Source organism: Oncorhynchus mykiss, chromosome 3, assembly GCF_057628025.1.
Source record: "Oncorhynchus mykiss isolate SJ-2025 chromosome 3, ASM5762802v1, whole genome shotgun sequence".
Classification (NCBI taxonomy): Eukaryota; Metazoa; Chordata; class Actinopteri; order Salmoniformes; family Salmonidae; genus Oncorhynchus; species Oncorhynchus mykiss.
The window spans coordinates 51,876,661-51,900,914 of NC_143024.1; the positions used below are offsets into that span (position 1 = coordinate 51,876,661).

The 24,254-nt window shown below is 42.1% G+C and overlaps 1 protein-coding gene across 3 annotated transcripts in view; it reads right to left on the reverse strand.

Moving 5' to 3' along the window:
* Window positions 1-24,254, reverse strand: part of LOC110519967 (short stature homeobox protein) — a 124,421-nt gene that overhangs the window by 53,920 nt on the left and 46,247 nt on the right. For all 3 annotated transcript variants that reach the window (XM_090229518.1, XM_090229517.1, XM_090229519.1), the window contains one exon: window positions 4,097-4,222. In XM_090229518.1, coding sequence (XP_090085644.1) covers window positions 4,097-4,102 — 6 coding nt within the window. In that variant the 5' untranslated portion in view covers window positions 4,103-4,222. The remainder of the gene's footprint in view (window positions 1-4,096; window positions 4,223-24,254) is intronic.

Sequence of the window (24,254 nt, forward strand, 5' to 3'; positions counted from 1 at the left end):
TGACATGCTTAAATGTAGTCAATGCAATTATTTGTTCAGAACTTTTGAAATATACAGCTACAGAATTCAGAACAGAACATCCCTAACTATAACATTTTACGACAAGATAGAACTACCAAAGGGGGCAGAATCCTGTCATACTATCCAGGTCTGTGCCCAAACAGTTAGAGTTTCTATTTTTAAAAATCCACCTTTCCAGAAACAAGTCTTGTCACGGCCGTCGAATGAAGTGGACCAAAGCGCAGCGTTGTGAGCGTACATTTTCTTTTATTATAACAATGACGCCAACAAAACAACAAACGAGAAAACAACCGTGAAGCTTCCAGGGCTAAATGCCTCAAACAAAGTTAACTTCAGACAAAGAAAGGAGGGAAAAGGGCTACCTAAGTATGGTTCCCAATCAGAGACAACGATAGACAGCTGTCCCTGATTGAGAACCATACACGGCCAAAACATAGAAATCCAAAATCATAGAAAAACAAAACATTAAATGCCCACCCCACATCACACCCTGACCTAACCAAATAGAGAAATAAAACGGCTCTCTAAGGACAGGGCGTGACAAGTCTCTCACCGTTGCCACTTGTTATAGACCCCCTGTGCTCTGGACACCATGTGTTCATTGATCGCCTCCCATCAGTTCATACTGTTAGGTTACCTAAAATGGGACATGCTTAACTTCATATGGCTGCAGGGGCAGTATTGAGTAGCTTGGATGAAAAGGTACCCATTGTAAATTGCCAGCTCCTCAGTCTCAGTTGCTAATATATGCATATTATTAGTAGTATTGGATAGAAAACACTTAAAGTTTCCAAAACTGTCAAAATATTGTCTGTGAGTATAACAGAACTGATATTGCAGGCAAAACCCTGAGGAAAATCAAAGCAGGAAGTGGCTTCTATTTTGAAAACTACATGTTCCATAGCCTCCCTTTGCTCCATTTAAAGGGATATGAACCAGATTCCTTTTCCTATCACTTCCTCAAGGTGTCAACTGTCTTTCGACATAGTTTCAGGCTTTAATTTTGAAAAATGAGCCAGAATGATAACATCGCGTCATGAGTTTTGCTTGCGCAACAGAATTTGGACAGCCATTGTTTTCCCCTCTCCTACTGTGAAAGACATGTGCGGTTGATATATTATCAATTATATATTTTAAAAACAACCTGAGGATTGATTATAAAAAACATGTTTCTGTGGACATAATGGAAACTATTTGGAATTTTCGTCTGGTTTGTCGTGACAGCTTTTTCCTGTGGATTTCTGAACATAACGTGACAAACAAACGGAGGTGTTTTGGATATAAAATAATCTTTATGGAACAAATGGAACATTTGTTGTGTAACTGGGAGTCTCGAGAGTGAAAACATCCGAAGATCATCAAAGGTAAATTATTAATTTGATTGCTTTTCTGATTTTCGTGACCGAGCTACCTGATGCTAAGTCTACTTAATGTTTATCGTGTGATCGATAAACTTACACAAACGCTTGGATTGCTTTCGCTATAAAGCATAATTTCAAAAATCTGACACGACAGGTGGATTAACAAAAAGCTAAACTGTGTTTTCCTAACCATACATCCATAACCATTGGCATCCTCATATATATATATATATCATACTGACCAAATTGCCCTCTAAATACACCTCTACTGTCTTCAACCAGGATCTCAGCGATCACTGCCTCATTGCCTGCATGAGTAATGTGTCCGCGGTCAAATGACCACCCCTCATCACTGTCAAATGCTCCCTAAAACACGTCAGCGAGCAGTTCTTTCTAATCAACCTGGCCCGGGTATCCTGGAAGGATTTTGACCTCATCCCATCAGTAGAGGATGCCTGGTTGCTTTAAAAAAGTGCTATCCTCACCATAACCATGCCCCTTTCAAAAAATGAAGAACTAAGAACTGATATATTCCCATGGTTCACCCCAGACTTGACTGCCCTTGACCAGCACAAAAACATCCTGTGGTGTTCTGCATTAGCAGACAAAACTGAATGGGAACTTATTGGCACCGTACGAAACATATACATTATGTACAATACCACCCAAATGGATGTTGTTTCATTCAAAACTTATTGCAAATGCCATATGGCAAATGCCAAGTGTCACACAGCAAAAATCCAATAGATAGCGAGCGCGCTCTAAGGTCAATTTTCATATTGCAAATCCAAATCAAGTCAAGACCAAGGGGTCAAATTTTGAAAATAGGAATATAAAAAAAAAACGTATCACCCCCTTAAAAACTTATTGGCGCACCCATCCCGTTAGCGGGATCATTTTCGTCAACATCCGCTGAATTGCAGAGCGCCAAATTCAAATAAAATTCCTAAAAATGTAAAATTTTCATGAAATCACAAGTGCAATATACACAACACAATTTAGCTTGTTAATCCACCTGGCGTGTCAGATTTAAAAAAATCTTTACATCAAAAGCTATCCAAACATTTATGTTAGGACATCTCTCTCAGCAGACAAAACATTACAAACAGCTAGCAGCAAAGTAGATTGGTCACGAAAGTCAGAAAAGCAATAAAATGAATCACTTACCTTTTACGATATTCGGATGATTGCACTCACGAGACTCCCAGTTACACAATAAATGTTCCTTTTGTTCGATAAGGATTATGTTTATATCCAAAAAAACTCCATTTGATTGGCACGTTTTGTTCAGAAATCCACAGGCTTGTGCAGGTCATCATGGGCAGACGAAAATTCCTAATAATATCCGTGAAGTTCGAAGAAAGATGTCAAACGTTTTTTATAATCAATCCTCAGGTTGTTTGTACAATATTGGCTTTTTCAATAAGAGAGAGAGAGAAAATGTCTGCTCCAAGCCTTTGTGCATGCAAAACTCTGCTGGCACCCAGCCATCCACTGATGCGAAGTGATCGTTGTCCTACATTTTTCAGAATGAAAGCCTGAAACTGTGTCTAAAGACTGTTTACACTATGTGGAAGCCATAGGGAAAAGAATCTGGTTGATATCCCTTTAAATGGAGGGAAGGCATGCAATGGAACAGAGCGGTTTCAGGAAAAACATCACTTCCTGGTTGGATTTTTCACCTGCAATATCAGTTCTGTTATACTCACAGACAAGATCTTGACAGTTTTGGAAACTTTAGAGTGTTTTCTATCCTAATCTGACAATTGTATGCATATTCTAGATTCTGGGCCTGAGAAATAGGCAGTTTCATTTGGGTACGTTTTTCATCCAAACATCAAAATACTGCCACCTCAAAAAAATAATCTGAATGGTTTGTCCTCGGGGGTTTCGCCTGCTAAATAAGTTCTGTTATACTCACAGACATGATTCAAACAGTTTTAGAAACTTCAGAGTTTTTCTATCCAAAACTACTAATATTATGCATATCTTATCTTCTGGAGATGAGTAGCAGGCAGTTGAATGTGGGCATGCATTTCATCCGGACTTGAAAATACTGCCCCCTGTCACCAAGAAGTTAAAATGGTGTATAATACTTGTATGTTTGAGGAATTTTAATTATGGGATTTCTGTTGTTTTGAATTTGGTGCCCTGCAATTTCACTGGCTGTTGTCGAGGTGGGACCTTACTGTCCCACTGATACCAGAGAGGTTAAACCATAATATAAACATAAAACATGTAGTTACGTTCTAGCTGCGGGTCCAGTTCTGACATTATGTGTAGGCCTAACTAAGGCGACAGCGAATCCCAAGTTTCGGCTCAAGTTCCCAAGCAGCGACCTTAATTGGTGCTGAAAATCCACGTTTTCCGGGAGTTGCTACGGGGTCCTTGAATGAGCTATCGGACAGAAACGTTAGGGTCCGCCTCTATGGGCCGAGGCGGTTTCCATACACCTAGTCTTGTGACTCTGGAACTGATGGTCAAAATTGTGATCGTGATGGTCAAAATTAATTGAAGGTATTGCAAATGTACGAGGCTGTTTCTCGGTCTGAGAACCTTCTAGAGCCACATAACTCACTGTGAACTATCGACTTGAGCTCTAGACCAGGTTTCCAATGTTTCAGAGCTCTAGGTCTGACGGTTATTTGACAGTTCAAACAACGTTAACTATTATAACAGAACATGGCCAAGATTTTCAAATGTTCATAAATGACCAGCATGGTCGAATAATAATAAGGCAGAACAGTTGAAACTGGAGCAGCAGCACGGCCAGGTGGACTGGGGACAGCAAGGAGTCATCATGTCAGGTAGTCCTGGGGCATGGTCCTAGGGCTCAGGTCCTCCGAGAGAGAGAAAGAAAGAGAGAATTAGAGAAAGCACACTTAAATTCACACAGGACACCGAATAGGACAGGAGAAGTACTCCAGATATAACAAACTGACCCTAGCCCCCCGACACATAAACTACTGCAGCATAATTACTGGAGGCTGAGACAGGAGGGGTCAGGAGACACTGTGGCCCCATCCGAGGACACCCCCAGACAGGGCCAAACAACACTTGAAATGTAGGTCCAGGCTTCATTATGGGCCTACTTTTTTTCAAGGTCGCTGTGCTCAGACACAGCGAGCTACGTTCAAGCAGGGAATCTCGTTGAACTCAGCACAGCCTAGAGATTATGGTAATGCCATTGCAGACTCTGTGTGTCTTTAAGATCCGCACTGTGTCGCTCCATCCTTGCTGTGTGTGTGTTTGTGTGTGTGTGTGTGTGTGTATGTGTTTGTGTGTGTGTGTGTGTGTGTGTGTGAGAGAGAGAGTTTTTTCTTTGACATCTGTTGGGAGAAATGACTGATTTACAGTTCATGAGTGTTGCCTAATCACACATATTAAGTTTTGGAAACATGTGACCTTTTTAACCCTTTGAAGCAGCCCCTATGACCCCAATTTAAGGCACTTCCGTTTGGCACAGGAAGTAAACACATATCCTGATTGGGGTATGCTCTTACAGAATCCTGAGTTTAAAGTCTTTACGTTAAGAATTGACTGATCTACAGAAGGTTGAATGATTGAGTGTTAATTCAGAAAATCACAGAAATCACAGAGTTCTGAAACACACCTTAACGGATTTGTCTGAACATGCCGCAACTGGATCTGTAACTTTTTTGGAGAAAAAAAAACACATTTCTTTGAACATCACCAATTGTACATTGTACGATTTCTCTAAATTACGATAGATAAATGTCTGGTTCTTTTTTTCCTTACACCGTAGGTTCATGTACTATCACCTGAAGCGGTCAAATTAGCTCTCTATTTTCATTTTTGACCTTTAATCCCCAAAAATGTCCTAAGCTCAAAATGCCTACTTTTCGGGGCTAACAGTACACTAGTCCAAACCTATGCTTACCAAGTTTGATCTTCAAAGTCTTTTCCGTTTAGGAGAAATGGCCATGTCGTGATTGGTGATGTTTTGTACATTTGCAATAAGTTCCATTACCGGGACAGTGGTAAAATGACCAGAATTTGAAAATGTTATAAAACGGAAACCGGATGTCCGAGAGAGTTCGTTTGATGACTTCCCGGAACATCTGGCCCCGGTGCACGGCCAGCCGCTGTCTGAGAATTTTACAAACATTCGCGGACGTCTAGTTAGGGGCCGTACATTTGCAATTTGTAGTTTCTCATTGATCGTACAGCAAATGCCAAAATGTGCCCTTCATGTATGGAATAGCCCTCGCGATATGCAACTTTTCAGGGAAGTCAGGAACCAAGTATTCAGTCAGCTAGAAAGCTATTTCAAACAGAAATGTGCTTCCTGTAGCACTAATTCCCAAAAGTTTTGGGACACTGTAAAGTCCATGGAGAATGAGAGCACCTCCTCCCAGCTGTCCACTTCACTGAGGATAGGAAACACTGTCACCACCGATAAATCTACGATCATTTCAATAAGCATTTTTCTACAGTTGGCCATGCTTTCCACCTGGCTACCACTACCCCGGCCAACATATCAACCCCCCCTGCAGCAACATGCCCAAGCCCACCCGCTTCTCCTTCACCCAAATCCAGACAACTGATGTTCTGAAAGAGCTGCAAAATCTGGATCCCTACAAATCAGCTGGGCTAGACAATCTGGACCCGCTCTTTCTAAAAAAATCAGCCGAAATGTTTGCAACCCCTATTACTAGCCTATTCAACCTCTCTTTCATTTCTTCTGAAATCCCCAAAGATTGGAAAGCTGCCACGGTCATCCCCGTCTTCAAAGGGGGAGACACTCTAGACCCAAACTGTTATAGACCTATATCCATCCTGCCATGCCTTTCTGAAATCTTCAAAGGCCAAGTTAACCTGTTGGATCTCTAGGGGCGCTATTTCATTTTTGGATAAAAAAACGTTCCCGTTTTAAGCGCGATATTTTGTCACGAAAAGATGCTCGACTATGCATATTCTTGACAGTTTTTGAAAGAAAACACTCTGAAGTTTCAGAATCTGCAAAGATATTGTCTGTAAGTGCCCCAGAATTCATTCTACAGGCGAAACCAAGATGATGTGTCAACCAGGAAATTAGCAGAATTTCTGAAGCTCTGTTTTCCATTGTCTCCTTATATGGCTGTGATTGCGCAAGGAATGAGCCTACACTTTCTGTCGTTCCCCCAAGGTCTTAGCAGCATTGTGACGTATTTGTAGGCATATCATTGGAAGATTGACCATAAGAGACTACATTTTCCAAGTGTCCGCCTGGTGTCCTGCGTGGAATTCGGTGCGCAATTGCCAGCTGCTTGTACTTTTCCATTTGATATAGGGGAGAAACCATGCGTCCAAGAACGATATCTCAATGAAGAGATATGTGAAAAACACCTCGATGATTGATTCTAAACAACGTTTGCCATGTTTTCAGTCGATATTATGGAGTTAATTTGGAAAAAAGTTCGCGTTTTGAGGACTGAATTTTCGGTTTTTTTTTGGTAGCCAAATGTGATGTATAAAACGGAGCTATTTCTAATACATAAAGAATCTTTTTGGAAAAACTGAGCATCTGCTATCTAACTGAGAGTATCCTCATTGAAAACATCAGAAGTTCTTCAAAGGTAAATTATTTTATTTTAAGGCTTTTATGTTTTTGTTGAAATGTTGCGTGCTGGATGCTAACGCTAATGCTAACGCTAAATGCTACGCTAGCTAGCTACTTTTACACAGATTATTGTTTTCCTATGGTTGAGAAGCATATTTTGAAAATCTGAGATGACAGTGTTGTTTACAAAAGGCTAAGCTTGAGAGATGGCATATTTATTTCATTTAATTTGCGATTTTCATGAATAGTTAACGTTGCGTTATGGTAATGAGCTTGAGGCTGTAGTCACGATACCGGATCCGGGTTTGGGAGATCAGAGAGGTTAACAAACAGATCACCGACCATTTCGAATCCCACCGTACCCACTCCACTATGCAATCTGGTTTCCGAGCTGGTCATGGGTGCACCTCAGCCACGCTCAAGGTTCTAAATGATATCATAACCACCATCGTTAAAAGACAGTACTGTGCAGCCATCTTCATCGACCTTGCCAAGGCTTTCGACTCTGTCAATCACCGCATTCTTAACGGCAGACTCAACAGCCTTGGTTTCTCTAATGACTGAGTCGCCTGGTTCACCAACAACTTCTCAGATTGAGTTCAGTATGTCAAATCGGAGGACCAGTTGTCCTGACCTCTGGCAGTCTCTATGTGGGTGCCACGGGGTTCAATTCTAGGGCCGACTGTTTTCTGTGTATATCAATTATGTCGCTCTTGCTGCTGGTGATTCTCTGATCCACCACTACACAGACGACACCATTCTGTATACATCTGGCCCTTCTTTGGACACTGTGCTAACAAACCTCCAAATAAGATTCAACACCATACAACACTCCGCCCGTGGCCTCAAACTGCTTTTAAATGCTAGTAAAACTAAGTGCATGCTCTTCAATCGATTACTGCCCGCACCCTCCCGCCCTACTAGCATCACTACTCAGGATGGTTCTGACTTTGAATATGTGGACAACTACAAATTACTAGGTGTTTGGTTAGACTGTAAACTCTCCTTCCGGACTCACATTAAGCATTTCCAATCCAAAATGAATTGTAATATCGGCTTCCTATTTTGCAACAAAGCCTCCTTCACTCATGCTGCCAAACATACCCTCGTAAAACTGACTATCCTACCGATCCTTGACTTCGGCGATGTAATTTACAAAATAGCCTCCAACACTCTACTCAGCGAACTGGATGTAGTCTATCACAGTGCCATCCATATTGTCACCAAAGCCCCATATACTACCTACCACTGCGACCTGTATGCTCTTGTTGGCTGGCCCTCGCTACATATTTGTTGCCAAACCCACTGGCTCCAGGTTATCTATAAGTATTTACTAGGTAAAGCCCCACCACAGCTCACTGGTCACCATAGCAACACCCACCCATAGCACACGTTCCAGCAGGTATATTTCACTGGCCATCCCCAAAGTCAACACTTCCTTTGGCCGCCTTTCCTTCCAGTTCTCTGCTGCCAATGACTGGAACGAATTGCAAAAATCACTGAAGCTGGAGTCTTATATCTCCATCTCTAATTTTAAGCATCAGCTGTAAGAGCAGCTTACCGATCACTGTACCTGTACACAGCCAATCTCATCCCCATATTATTACTTACACTCTTGCTCTTTTGCACCCCAGTATCTCTACTTGCACATCAACTGCACATCTATTCACTCCAGTGTTAATGCTAAATTGTAATTATTTTTCCTCTATGACCAATTTATTGCCTTCCTCTGTACTCTTCAGCATTTCTACACACTGTAATTAGATTTTTATATATTTTTATTTTGTGTTATTGACTGTACGTTTGTTTATGTGTAACTCTGTGCTGTGGTTTTTGTCGCACCACTTTGCTTTATCTTGGCCAGGTCGCAGATGTAAATGAGAACAAGTTTTCAACTGGCCTACCTGGTTAAATTAAGGTGAAATACAAAAATAAATTAAAACAACGACTGCAGGTGAGAGGTACTCGAGGCCGTCTTCTGGTCCGATTTAAGAATCGTGCACACCACCCACCGTTCCTGAGTATTTTACTCGCTATGTCCAATCTCAGGATAATAAAGTTGATAAGCCCAAGGCGAGAGTTGTTTTCAGAGAGACACAAGGGATTGTAACATACTCTGCTTCATGGAAACATGACGCTCTCGAGATATACTATGTGACTCTGTAAAGCCAGTTGGGTTCTCAGTACATCGTGTGGCAGGAACAAACATCTCTCCAGGAAGCAGATGGGTGGAGGTAAACTCAGCAAAAAAAGAAATGTCCTCTCACTGTCAACTGCATTTCTTTTCAGCAAATGTATCATGTGTAAATATGTATGAACATAACAAGATTCAACAACTGAGACATAAACTGCACAAGTTCCACCGACATGTGACTAAAATAAATGGAATAATGTGCCCCTGAACAAATATGGGGTCAAAATCAAAAGTAACAGTCAGTATCTGGTGTGGCCACCAGCTGCATTAAGTACTGTGGTGCATCTCCTCCTCCCCATGAACTGCTCCACCTCAAGAACTGCACCAGATTTACCAGTTCTTGCTGTGAGATGTTACTCCACTCTTCCACCAAGGCACCACCCAAACATTTCTGGGGGGAATGGCCCTAGCCCTCACCCTCCGATCCAACAGGTCCCAAATGTGCTCAATGGGATTGAGATCCGGGCTCTTCGCTGGCCATGGCAGAACACTGACATTCCTGTCTTGCAGGAAATCACGCACAGAATGAGCAGTATGGCTGGTGGCATTGTCATTCTGGAGGGTCATGTCAGGATGAGCCTGTAGGAAGGGTACCACATGAGGGAGGAGGATGTCTACCCTGTAACGCACAGCATTGAGATTGCCTGCAATGACAACGAGCTCAGTCCGATGATGCTGTGACACACCACCCCAGACCATGACGGACCCTCCACCTCCAAATCAATCCCGCTCCAGAGTACAGGCCTCTGTGTAATGCTCATTCCTTCAACGATAAACGCAAATCCAACTTTTTGCCAGTCCTGTCTGGTCCAGCGGCGGTAGGATTGTGCCCATAGGCGACGTTGTTTCCGGTGAAGTCTGGTATGGACCTGCCTTACAACAGGTCTACAACCCCTCAGTCCAGACTCTCTCAGCCTATTGCGTACAGTCTGAGCACTGATGTAGGGATTGTGCTTTCCTGGTGTAACTCAGGCAGTTGTTGTTGCCGTCCTTTACCTGTCCCCCAGGTGTGATGTTCGGATGTACCGATCCTGTGCAGGTGTTGTTACACGTGGTCTGCTACCTCGAGGACAATCAGCTGTCCGTCCTGTCTCTCTGTAGTGCTTTTTTTGGCATCTCACAGTACGGACATTGCAATGAATTGTCCTGGCCACATCTGCGGTCCTCATGCCTCCTTGCAGCATGCCTAAGGCACATTTACACAGATGAGCAGGGACCCTGGGCATCTTTCTATTTGTGTTTTTTTTAGAGTCAGTAGAAAGGCCTCTTTGGTGTCCTAAGTTTTCACAACTGTGACCTTAATTGCTTACCATCTGTAAGCTGCTATTGTCTTAGTGACCGTTCCGCAGAGGAATGTTCATTAATTGTTTATGGTTCATTGAAGCATGGGAAACAAGGTTTAAACCCTTTACAATTAAGATCTGTGAAGTTATTTAGATTTTTACGAATTAACTTTGAAAGACAGGGTCCTGAAAAAGATAAGTTTTATTTTTTGCTGAGTTAACCTTTTTGGAATAGGGGGCAGCATTTTCACTTTTGGATGAATAGCGTGCCCAGATTGAACTGCCTCCTACTCTGTCCCAGATGTTAATATATGCATATTATAATTCGTATTGGATAGAAAAAACTCTGAAGTTTCTAAAACTGTTTGAATGACGTCTGTGAGTATAGCAGAACTCATATAGAAGGCGAAAAATCCAACAGGGAAGTGGGACATCTGAGGTTTGTAGTTTTTCAAAGCTTGGCCTACCAAATGCACATTGAGATATGGATAAAGTTGCACTTCCTACGGCTTCATCTAGATGTCAACCGTCTTTAGAAACTTGAATGAGGATTCTACTATAAAGGAGGGGCTCATGAGACCTCTTTGAGTCAGTGGTCTGGCAGAGTGCCTTGGTTTGATGACGCGCGCTCCCGACAGAGTTACCTCTCATTCCAGTGCTTTTCTGAAGACAAAGGAATTCTCCAGTTGGAACATTATTGATGTTTTATGTTAAAAACATCCTAAAGATTGATTCCATACACCGTTTGACATGTTTCTAAAGGACTGTAATGGAACTTTTCGAGTTTTTGTCTTGACGAAGTGCCTGCGCCTCATGAAGATGGATTACTGGGCTGAACACGCTAACAACAAGTGGCTATTTGGACATAAATGATGGACTTCACGGAACCTTATGGAACAAATCAGTAATTTATTGTCAAGCTGGGATTCTTGGGAGTGCCTTCTGATGAAGATCATCAAAGGTAAGTGAATATTTATGATGTTGTTTCTAACTTTGTTGACTCCAAAATGGCGGATATTCTTGTTTTGGGTTCTGAGCGCCGTTCTCAGATTATACCTTTTCCGTATATATAAAAACAAATCTGACACATGAGTATTTCTGCAAAATCACCGGATGTTTTGGAATCAAAACATTACTGCATGTAAGGCGCCAATGTAAAATGAGATTTTATGCAATAAATATGCACATTATCGGACAAAACATACATGTATTGTGTAACACGACGTCCTATGAGTGTCATCTGATGAAGATCATCAAAGGTTAGTGATTAATTTTATCTATATTTCTGCTTTTTGTGACTCCTCTCTTTGGCTGGAAAATGGCTGTGTGTCTTTTCGACTTGGCTATGACCTAACATAATCATATGTTGTGCTTTAGCTATAAAGCATTTTTGAAATTGGACACGATGGGTAGATTAACAAGATGTTTATCTTTCATTTGCTGTATTGGACTTGTCAATGTGTGAAAGTAACATATTTCAAAAAAATATTTTTGAAATTTACGCACTGCCTTTTCAGAGGAATGTTGTCGAGGGGTTCCGCCTGCCCTAGAAAGGTTAATCTTACCCTCTCTAGGGTATGTGGGATGCTAGTGTCCCATCTGGCCAACATCCAGTGAGATTGCAGAGCGCCAAATTTAAATACAGAAATGCTCATTATAAAAATTCAGAAAACAAAACATATTTTACATAGGTTTAAAGAAATCCATAGGCTCAAACACAGTCAAAACAGGCAGACAAAAAAATCAAAATTGTATCCGTAAAGTTTCTAGAAACATGTCAAACGATGTTTATATTCAATCCTCAGGCTATTTTTAGCCTAAATGATCTATATAATATTTCAACCGGACAATAACGTCGTCAATATAAAAGGTAAACAATTAATGCACTCTCTCTGGATTGCGCATGAAAAAGTTCTGTGACACGTCAGGGTCCACTCACTCAGACTGGTCTTACTCCCTCATTTATAAGAATACAAGGCTGAAACTATTTCTAAACACTGTTGACATCTAGTGGAAGGCATAGGAACTGCAAATTGAGTCCCAAGTCAATGGATATTGTAATGGCATTGAATAGAAAACTACAAAACCCCCCCAAAAAATACTTCCGGAATGGATTTTTCTCAGGTTTTCGCCTGTCAAATTAGTTCTGTTATACTCACAGACACTATTTTAACAGTTTTGGAAAGGTTAGAGTGTTTTCTATCAACATCTACCAGTTCTATGCATATCATATCTTCTGGGCCCAAGTAGCAGGCGGTTTAAATTGGGCATGCTTTTCATCCAAAATTCCAAATGCTGGCCCGTACCCTAGAGAGGTTAATCTCTTAGAGCTACCCCCCTACTTTTTTCAATTTCCGCCTGAAGACATACCCAAATCTAACTGCCTATAGCTCTGACCCAAAAGCAAGGATATGCATATTCTTGGTACCATTTGAAAGAAAACACTCTGAAGTTTGTGTAAATGTGAATTGAATGTAGGAGAATATAACACAATAGATCTGGTTTAGATAATACAATGAAAAAAAACATACTTTTTTTATTTTTATTGTTGTATCATCAGCTTTAAAATAAACAAGATAAAACAAACATTTAGATAGGATGATGGGGACACTGTCAGTGACAAGTATAAGAGGGCAGCAGCTTCAGTGGGGGATGGACACCTTGGCCCTGGGGGCTGCCATTCGGAGTCAGTGTCACTGTGAATGAAAATGTTCAGTTAGAATAGTTTCACATATAAGCCCTGTATCAACAGGTATAATAAACAGATATACAGTGGTGCAAAAAAGTATTTAGTCAGCCACCAATTGTGCAAGTTCTCCCACTTAAAAAGATGAGAGAGTCCTGAAATTCATAGGTACACTTCAACAATGACAGACAAAATGAGAAAAGAAATCCAGAAAATCACATTGTAGGATTTTTAATGAATTTATTTGCAAATGATGGTGGAATCACATTGTAGGATTTTTGGTTGTGTTACAAACAAACCAGTTGATTGCAGTGAAACCAAACATGACTGGAAAAGTCACGTTCTGTGTGGGTATTTACCTTGAATGTGTCGTCGAAAATGGAATGAGACGGAATTCACGACACAAGCGGTTCACAAAATGTTTCGTGTTAGGCTATAAAAACGGATTTTATCAAACATTGTGTAACAATGAGCATTGGGATTGCAAACAGACGGAGATCGTCAAAGGTAAACAATTTATTTTAATGCAGTTTATGATTTTGTCTCGCCTGTGCAGGTTGAATTTTTTTTTTTTTTATGGGGCTCTATCCTCAGATAATTGCATCGTATTCTTTTGCAGTAAATCCTTTTTTAAATCTGACAACGCAGTTGGATTAGCAAGATTCTAGGCTTTCGATACATGAGACACTTGTATTTTCATGAATGTTTAATATGACTATTTATGTAGCGATCACCGTATGTTGTGGAATTTCAGCCCGCTACCGGGTTCCGTGCTCAGAGAGGTGCAAAGAAACCACTACTAAAGGACACTAACAAGAATAAAAGACTTGCTTGGTCCAAGAAACACGAGCAATGGACATTAGACCAGTGGAAATCTGTCCTTTGGTCTGATGAGTCCAAATATGAGATTTTTTGGTTCCAACCGACGTGTCTTTGTGAGACGAAGAGTAGGTGAACGGCTGATCTCCGCATCTTTGGTTCCCACCGCGAAGCATGGAGGAGGTGTTTTTTGGCTGCTACATGATTCCAAATTTGTTAATTAATAGTTTTGATATCCTCACAATGTAGAAAATAGTAAAAACAAAGAAAAGCCCTTGAATGAGTAGGTGTGTCCTACAGTAAAACAACACAAATCACCCAGAAAAACATTTACATTCCTCCCCAAATAATTCCCCAATCAATACTCGAAACTGCCGAACGGCACCATAACATTATGGTAACAAATGTATTTCTAATCTTGTTCCAGCAATACGGTGTATTAAAAATGTGATGTTTAGAATTTTTGAAAATGTTAACAATACATCAGGAACTGCTGTGTATTTAAATGGTAATAGAGTTTCCTGTATGTACAAGGGCAACTTAAAGTTAAGTGTTACCAAAATTACTTATTTGAGAAAGAAAACCCTGAGGCATCCCTATAACATCAAAAAATAACATCAAGTTAGACTCCTCTTTGAAATGAGTCATTCACAATGTGATTGTTATATCGGTTGTATTCAGCCTCTGTGTCTGTTCTTTGAGATGACTGGAAGGGCTGCATCTGGCAAAACATCTGGAATATGCAGGTCACATGTGAACGACTTAACTAATATCTACCCTGGCTCTCTGATGGTCTGTCTGATAGTTTGTTGGATGTTGGTTTGTTGGTCTGTCAGACAGTCTACTTGCCTCTGTCTGTCCATTCGTCCGTCCATATACCCGTCCATCCGTCTGTCCGTCTCAGTTAAATTTTTCAAATCAAAAGGCTTTATTTGCATGGAGAGTGCAACCACATACACACTTTGAAAATCATTGTTTTTTAAATGATTTTTCATACAACTAATCATATTGGTTCTGCACTCTAGGAAGAGCTGCGTTCAGAACAAAATTGAAAAATAACCCCACAAGCCCCTTTAAATCTTTCTTTCTCTCTCTCTCTCTCCACCCTGATGTATAGAAATTTAACTTATCAATAACATTTGACACGCAGGCCATTAACAGACAGCTGCTCTGATATGAACCAGTGTTTTAAACACACACACAGAGAGGAGATCAGCTGCCAAGTCCTATCTCTCTCCACCCCCAACTCCATCCTTTCAACAACACAAACACATAAACACAAACTTACTTAAACACTCTGTCATGTACTCTCAACATGTCAATCAAACTCTGCTTTTAACAGAGGTTACACACATTAACGTCAGTCTGGGGGGGGGGGGGGGATCCCCCCAGCAGGCCTCACTCTAGCCACATGGATCCAGCGTTCAAATGTTCTCGTTGTGCTGCATGTCAGAGGCTGTATAAAGATACTAACAGAACAGGGATGGCAGAGCAGAGAAGCAGCGTCACAAACACTCACACCGCCGCTGCCGCTTCTCGCATGCCACTTTGAAGTAATGGCTGTTCCCTGCTTTGTGATGTGTGAAGCTGTCAGATTAAGAGGGCCTATCAGGGAACTGTCTGTGTGACTGTTGGGCCTGACAAGGCGTGTGATGGGGAACATTTACATTTTAGTCATTTAGCAAACGTTCTAATGAAGAGCAACTTATAGTTAGTGCACTCATCTTAAGATAGTTAGATGGGACAACCACATATCTCAGTCATAGTAAGTATATTTTTCCTAAAAGTCACCATCAGCATAGTCAGCTCTCGTAGAAAGAAAACAAAAAATAATAATATGCGAGTGTTATTTCACAAGGTTGTTATTTTGTATTATTATTATTTGGGTGGGCTGCAGTGGGAATATTTAATATACTCTTTGAAGAGGTAGGTTATCAGACTTGCAAGGACTTTGCTGTCCCAGGTTCAGGAGGGAGCTGGTTCCACCATTGGGGTGCCAGGACAGAGAAGAGTTTTGACTGGGCTTGAGCGCAATCTGCCCTCCCGTAGGGGCAGTAGGGCCAAAAGACCAGGGGTGGCATAACAAAGTACTCGGGTTGGGGTGTAGGGTTTGAGCCTAACCTGAAGGTAGGGAGGGTCAGTTCCTCTTGCAGCTCCGTAGGCAAGTACCATGGTCTAGCATCGACTGGAAGCTAGTGGAGTGTGAAATTGGAGCGGGGTGACATGGGAGAACATCGGAAGGTTGAACACCAGGTGGGCTGCGGTGTTCTGGATAAGTTGCAGGGGTTTGATGGCACAAGTGGGGAGCCCAACCAACAGCGAGTTGCAGTAGTCCTGACGGAAGATGACAAGTGCCTGGATTAGGACCTGGGGCACTTCCTGTGTGATGTAGGGTCGTACTCTACGGATGTTGTAGAGAACAACATGGAGTTGTCCAGGGTCATGACAAGTTTCTTTGTATTCTGGAAGGGGGACACTGTGGAGTTGTCAACTGTGATGAAGAGATCTTGGACTTGGTAGGTCTTCCCCGGGAGGTAAAGCATTTCCATCTTGTTGAGGTTGAGCTTGAGGTGGTTTGACGACATCTAAGCTGAGATATCTGCCAGGCACGCAGATGTGTGTCACCACCGGAGTGGGAAGGGGGGGAAGGAAACTTTTTTCGGAGTCTACCGCATAGCAATGATAATAGAGATCATGTGAGGATATGACAGAGGTGAGTAACTTGGTGTATAGAGAGAATGGGAGAAGGCCTAAACCGAGCCCTGGGGGGACACCACAGATCCTCTCCACATCAACTGATAATGGCCTTCCAGGTAGGATGCAATCCAAGAGTGTGCAGAACCTGAGACACCCAGCCCTGAGAGGGTGAAGAGGAGGAGCTAACGGTTCATGGTGTCGAAGGCAGTGGATAGATCTAGGATGATGAGGACAGAGAGTCAGCTTTGGCAGTGTGCAGAGCCTTCATGACACAGATTAGAGCAGTCTCGGTTGAGTGACCCATCTTGAAGCCTGACTGCTTAGGCTCAAGAAGATCATTCTGAAAGAGATAACGAGAGAGTTGGTCAGAGAAAGCACGCTCAGGTGTTTTGGAAAGAAAATATAGAAGGGATACCGATCTGCAGTTTATTCACATCAGAGGGGAAGGGTGTTGGTTTCTTGAGGAAGGGAGCGACTCTGGACATTTTGAATTAATCTTGAACCAGTGGCCAGGGATGAGTGGATGAGGGAAGTGAGGAGTGGGAGAAGGTTTCCAGAGATGGCCTGGAGAAGGAAGGAGGGGATGGGATCAAGCGGGCCGGTTATCGGGTGGCCAGACATCACCAATGGTATTCACTAAATTGATGGATTATATTTAGGAGGAATCACAGCTTTGTCATTCAAATGTTTAAAAATGTGATAAGGCCACACAGATAGCCCGAGTTAATTACAGACACTTGTGATAATCTGATGTACCCAAAAGGGCCACTAAATGTCTTGTGATAGATGACATAAAATCCTTAAAAGATACCGACATTCTCGTAGTTTACTGGTTTGAACGTTTCCAGTAGTATACCCTCCCTTTGCAACCTCAAATAGGTCCTCTGGAAGTTTCATTTTCTTCCATTTTCACTCAGCTGCCCGCAGTCCTGTTCTGTGTGCCACGCAATGTGCCATGGAGCAGGAGGGGAGGGCCGAGCCGGCCAGGAGTAAATGGGACAGTGCTAGTCATAGGATGCGGAATGGGAGGAGAGTAGTGTCGTAGGGCTGAATGTAAACTAGTGGTTAGTGCATTGAGCCAGTAACCAAAAGGTCACTAGTTCGAATACCCGAGCCAATAAATTAAAAAATCTGTTGATATGCCCTTCAGCAAGGCATTTAACCTTACATTAAACACTTCAACGTTTGACATTTGCAACAACTTCAAAATTTGACTTTTGAGAAACATGGATGAACGTCTAGTTCTGACTTGAGACTGTGAGAGCTAGTTGTACATTGGACACCTGGATCTGACTCTACAGGTGCACAGTGAATACTGAACCCTGTGTGTGCGTGCGTGCGCGTGTGGGTGTGGTGTGTGTGTTTGCATTCATGTACAGTATATGTGTGTGTTGGTGTTACGGTCTAATGTGGAGAGAGTGAGTGCAGCTGACACAATCAGCACCCAATAGTAATATGAACCTCCTGCTTTAGGTAATGCCTATTTCCTGTATTAATTATGAGTGTGTGACCTGTAATCATGTTTTATGTTATTTATTTGACAGCACTGTGCACCTATATGGGCCTTTAACTATACCTTTAAGGTTGAACACGTCTATGTTGTCTACTTTATCTGTATGGCACCCAATCAGCAGTAGTGTCTAGTGCTGCGTATCCAAGGCAAGATGTTGGATAAGACCATATGCACTCCCAGAACTGAGAGAGAGAGGCTCAACAAGGATAATTAAAGCCATGCATTCCGGTGGTCTGTTTCACCTGACAATTTATGAAAGGCTTTATTAGTGGAGCTTTCTTCTCCTGTTCTCTGCTGAGCCAGACATATGCTGTTAAAATAACAGTTTGAAAACCAAACGAGTGGGGAGGTATTGTTATTCTAATGTCTTTCAGCAACGAATGACAAACACAGAGAGACAGAGAGTGAAAGAGAGAGAGAGATGCAGTGGGATTTAAGTAAAAGAAAGAGACGCTGCTTGAATTCCAATGACAGAGGGAGAGATAATGAGCGGATTTAACGTGACACGAAAGAGAGATAGATTAAACAAAGGTACTCGTCCGATCTGAGCGCCTACGTTAGAGGTCAACTTACCCCACGCACATATGCATGTATGCACGCAAGCAAACATACACACGCACACACACACACACACACACACACACACACACACACACACACACACAACTTTCATAACCACCTATGTAGCACAGCTACGGCCTTTTGAGGGAATTATATGAAGAGGTGAAGGGCAGAGAGTGAAACAACTCATGTAAATTAATCAACAGTATATTATTATGTATTATTATTACATCCATATACGTTTCTCATTTAATGCGATATGCAGAGTGATAACAATAATAAGGAGCATCCTGTGTGCTGGCAGCCCTATAGGTTTGAGTGACAGACTGATATAGCACAGCGATACACTTATTCACTGTGATGGAGAGATTGTCATGCGACGTAACACCAAAGAAAGAGACACGGTGCTCTGATGCAAGTTGGGTGACAAACAACCACACAGGGAAGTGTAAAGGAGGGAGAAGGAAGGAGGACAGGATGATCAGCTCACCCAGCCCAAGTCTACCCTGCCCATGCTTGTACCTCCTCCTCTCTGGTTCCTGCTACCACCCCTTTGACCTACACAAAACTGCACCACAATTGTGTTTATTAGGGCACACTATAGGAAAACATTTTCAAAGAAAAACTCACATTTGTGAATATATCTACTGTTCCCTGAAGGTGGGAATGAGGTATAGCATACTATGGGGAGTCAATGAAGCCCCGCCTTCCTGGCTAAAAATGTTGTTATACCTTGTTCCCTCCTTCAGGGAACAGTAGTTATAACCATAACTGCAAGTTCCCTTTCAGTGGCTCACTCGGTATAACATACTATAGAGAGATACAATCAAGCCCCATGCACACACAGGTTCCACCGGCTCCTAAAGGGGTTACAGAAGCCACCTTTTTTCCTAATACTTACCAGAGAAGCCTGAACTGTCAAAGCCCCATTTAGGGAACCAAAACCTACTGAAAAGTTGTTATGCGCACTGACACGCTGCCACTGCAGCTCAAGTCCAACCCCATGGTTCCAAGAACAATATTTACCTTGCAAGCCTGAAATGTCAGTACTCGTACAAGGAACCGCAAGTCCAAAACAACAGAACACCTGTCATGACTTGGTAAAGCAAACACACGCACGACATAGCATCGACCAGAGTCAATGAACCATGGCAGCTCGAGGCTCAAACACACAGAAACCTGGAAACTGTGTACTCGTGCGCTGCCATGGCAGCCCAAGGCTCAAACCCACAGGGAATTGTGGTAACCCGGATAAATGAGCAACCTGCACACTGCCTTACACCCACTTCCGGACCCAGCCAAAAGAACACTATGAGCCAAGTAATAAAGCAATACAATCTCATAAAGGTATGTTTGGAACCCCAACTCGCTGCAGCACAGATATCACCAATTGTCATGCCCCTGAACTATCCCCAAGCAGCCGCCACACCCAGAGTGGAGTGATCACGCACATCAATAGCCAATCCTTGTCCCTTGCTGTCATACTCCACAATCCAACGATCCAGGTCGGCGCCATAAGCTTAGACACTGGTCTGAGCCGACACATTCCTTTCAGGAACCGCACCACCAGAGGATGAGACCCTGATGAGACCCTAGAGCTCACAATCCCTACATTACATGCCAAGATGGCTGCCATATAAACCTTCAATGTGGAAAAAGAAAGACATTGCTCAAAAACTTGCTGCAAGAACATCAAAATGTCCACCAAAGAGCTCTGAAATAAATCTCCTTTAACTTCACACCAACACTCAAATGCCACCACTTATACAGTACCAGTCAAAAGGTTGGACACACCTACTCATTCCAGGTTTCTTTTAATTTTTTCAACTATTTTCTACACTGTATAACAATAGTGATGACATCAAAACTATGAAACAACACAAATGCGACTAATTTCAGGAAACTAGGCATATGTCACGCATCACTATTTCATAGTGGAGCCATTTGAACGTAAACTTTAAAAAAAAGTTTTTTGCCAGAAATTCCTTCTGGAACATGTGAACTTTCATGTCCCTTAATAACAAACCTGTATGCCATCTGTAAATACCAATACAATTGGTAAATTACGAGCCTAGTTAGTTTAGCCACAGAAAAAGTCAGCAAACTTCCCGCAAGCCATGATTGGCTGAGCTAATGAGTGGGCTGGACATGCCGACGAGAGATGAGTTCGGATTGGTCTGCCATGTAGCACACTTCTGTCTATTTGAGCTGGTCCGTATGTGTAGGTAATCCTGTCTAACGCTGCTTAAAAAAATATATATTGCGTAGTAGAACTGCATAAGTGTTGCTCTTCACTTTCTGGAGGACTGAGTTTTGAAATCAGTGCAATTAGAGTATGATAACTAAGGAGATGGAGAAAACACCTGTCTACGGATTAAATCTTCAAACTAAGTAAGGGCAACAACGGCATCCATGACAGGGAGAAGTGTCCATTCCATGTAAATGGGTAATATATGGGTAAGAGTCTCATATGCTACATTTTCAGAAATTTACACTTTTCTAATTTTGACAGAAAGTCTTGCTCGCGAGCTAACGTTAGGTGTATGATCTGTGTAGTGACATTATTCGTACCTCAGAGCCATTTGCTTTGCTAGTTAGAGCCTAATGTTAAATAGCTAACATTGAACCTGGTTGGTTAGGTGGTTAGCAACCTGCAGATTCATGCAGGGTAGTATCATCATGAGTTGAGATTATAGTTTATTGTTAACCTAGCTAGCTAGCTATATGACTTAACAAAAGACTCCACTGTGCAAGTAACCATTTCAATAGAATGTCACTGTGACAACTGTTGATAGACAGGTATCTACTCCGATTTCAGAGCACAGAATAACTGACAAAGTATCAAACGATCAACACTCGTTGAATATGGCTAGTGTCAGTAAACGTTGGCAAAAAATAGTAAATTGTTGCCAGCAGCACAGTTGCAGTCACCAACGATCTGGATAACATTAAAACAGCTCTGCTAGGACGAGTAAAATGGTCAGGGTGAGCCGTTCTGTCATTTGTGTCTGGAAGTAGCAAGCAAGCTAGCTAACGTTAGCCAGTTAGCTCGCGTGCTTGACTGCTGTTGTTAGGGGGGGGGGGTTAAAGCTTAAAAGGGTGTGAATGATTCTGAATCGGTGTAGACAAAGATGAGCTCATCAAAAGGTATCAAAACATTCAAATTTTCTCAAAAGTGAGGATACAACTTTATTTAATTTCAAAGCTGAATTACTTTTCCATTGTTCCTCAACTGTAGTGTATGCTATAACATTTTCAAGCTCTTAGTCTCTAGTTTTATCCAATGTAAAAAACACAATTTCAAATTTTGCTACATAAGACTGAATCGAGCCGGTCGGCCACATATGGAATCGTCTAGTGTTAAACAAATAAAAATATATTTTATATTTGACATTCTTCAAAGTAGCCACCCTTTGCCTTGATGATAGCTTTGAACACTCTTGGCATTCTCTCAACCAGCTTCATGAGGTAGTCACCAGGAATACATTTCAATTAACAGGTGTGCCTTGTTAAAAGTACATTTCTGGAATGTCTATCCTTCTGAATGCATTTGAGCCAATAATTTCTGTGATTGTTGTGATTGTGATTGTGTTGTGAGAAGGTAGGAGTGGCATTAAGAAGATAGACCTATTTGTTAAAAGACCAAGTCCATATTATGGCAAGAACAGCTCAATTAAGCAATGAGAAATTACAGTCCATCATTACTTAAGACATGAAGGTCAGTCAATCAGGAAAAATACAAGAACTTTGAATGTTTCTTCAAGTACAGTCGCAAAACCATCAAGCGCTACGATGAAACTGGCTCTCATGAGGACCTCCACAGGAAAGGGAGACCAAGAAATTGCAGCCCAAATAAATGTTTCACAGAGTTCAAATAGAAGACACATCTCAACATCCACTGTTCAATGGAGACTGTGGGAATCAGGCCTTCATGGTTGAACTGCTGCAAAGAAACCACTACAAAAGGACACCAATAATAAGAAGAGACTTGCTTGGGCAAGAAACACGAGCAATGGACATTACACCGGTGGAAATCTGTCCTTTGGTCAGATGAGTCCAAATTTTTGTTTCCAACCGCTGTGTCCTTGTGAGATGCAGAGAAGGTGAACAGAGGATCTCCACATGTGTGATTCCCACCGTGAAGCATGGAGAAGGAGGTGTGATGGTGTCTGGGTGCTTTTCTGGTGACACTGTCTAGCATTTATTTTGAATTCAAGGCACACTTAACCAACATGGCTACCACATCATTCTGCAGCGTTAAGCCATCCAATCTGGTTTGCTCTTAGTGGGACTGTCATTAATTTTTCAACAGGACAATGACCAAAAAACACACCTCCAGGCTGTGTAAGGGCTATTTGACCAAGAAGGAGTGCTGTCATCTTCCCACAAAAGATGACCTGGTCTCCACAACCACCCAACCTCAACCCAATTGAGATTTTGTGGGATGAGTTAGACCGTGGAGTGAAGGAAAGGCAGTGCTCAGCTTTTGTGGGAACTTTTTGAAATGCATTTCTTATGAATCTGGGTGAGAGAATGCCAAGAGTGTGCAAAGCTGTCATCAAGGCAAAGGGTGACTACATTGAAGAATATATTTTGATTTGTTTAACACTTTTTTTGTTACTACATGATTCCATATGTGTTATTTCATAGTTTTGTTGTCTTCACTATTATTCTACAATGTAGAAAATAGTAAAAATAAAGAAATAATTTAATGAGTAGGTGTGTCCAAACTTTTGACTGGTATTCAAATTCAAGCTTTTAGGGGCCAAACCCGCGGTTGAGGGTGCCAAACTCTTGCGCCTGGGACAATAGATCCCGATGACACGGAACCCTCCATGGGTCCCCGTCCAACAGGCGGATGATCTCCGGGAACCAGGGTAGCCATCAGAATCAACAAGAGACGGACCCTCACCAAGGTTGCCTGAATCAGGTACACTGTTGGAAACACATAGAGCAGGGTCCGAGGCCACTGATACGCAAAAGCATCAGCTCCCAACACAGTACCCAGATCCCATGTTGAGAAGAACAGACGACAATGCTCCTTTTATTGAGATGCACAGAGAGCTACGTCGAACCGGTCCCATATCTGGGCAACTACTGAGGGATGTAGTCTCCATTCCGTAGAGATAGGAGACCCCCCCTCAAAAGTAGATCTGCATTGACATTGAGAGATCTGGGGAGAAACGTCACCCTGAGCAATAGGAAATAAACACCAATCCATATGAGCAGATAAAAGGAAAGGTTTAGGAGAGAGAGACACTGCATCCCCGCCTGCATGTTGATGTACTCCACCACCGTCCTATTGTCGGACCTTACCAACACATGCTGGCCCTCCAACATCAGAAGAAAAAGCCTCAGCATCTGCAAAACAGTCAGTAACTCTAGCAAATTGATATGCAGCACCCTTTGCACTGTTGACCAAGTCCCTCTTTCCGAGTAGCCCACACACAATGCTCCCCATCCCAGTAAGGATGTTTCAGTCATGGTCACCCTGCGGGACACTGCCCGGCCCATAATAACCCCCTGCAACAGCAGTCATGGTTCTCTCCAAGAAGT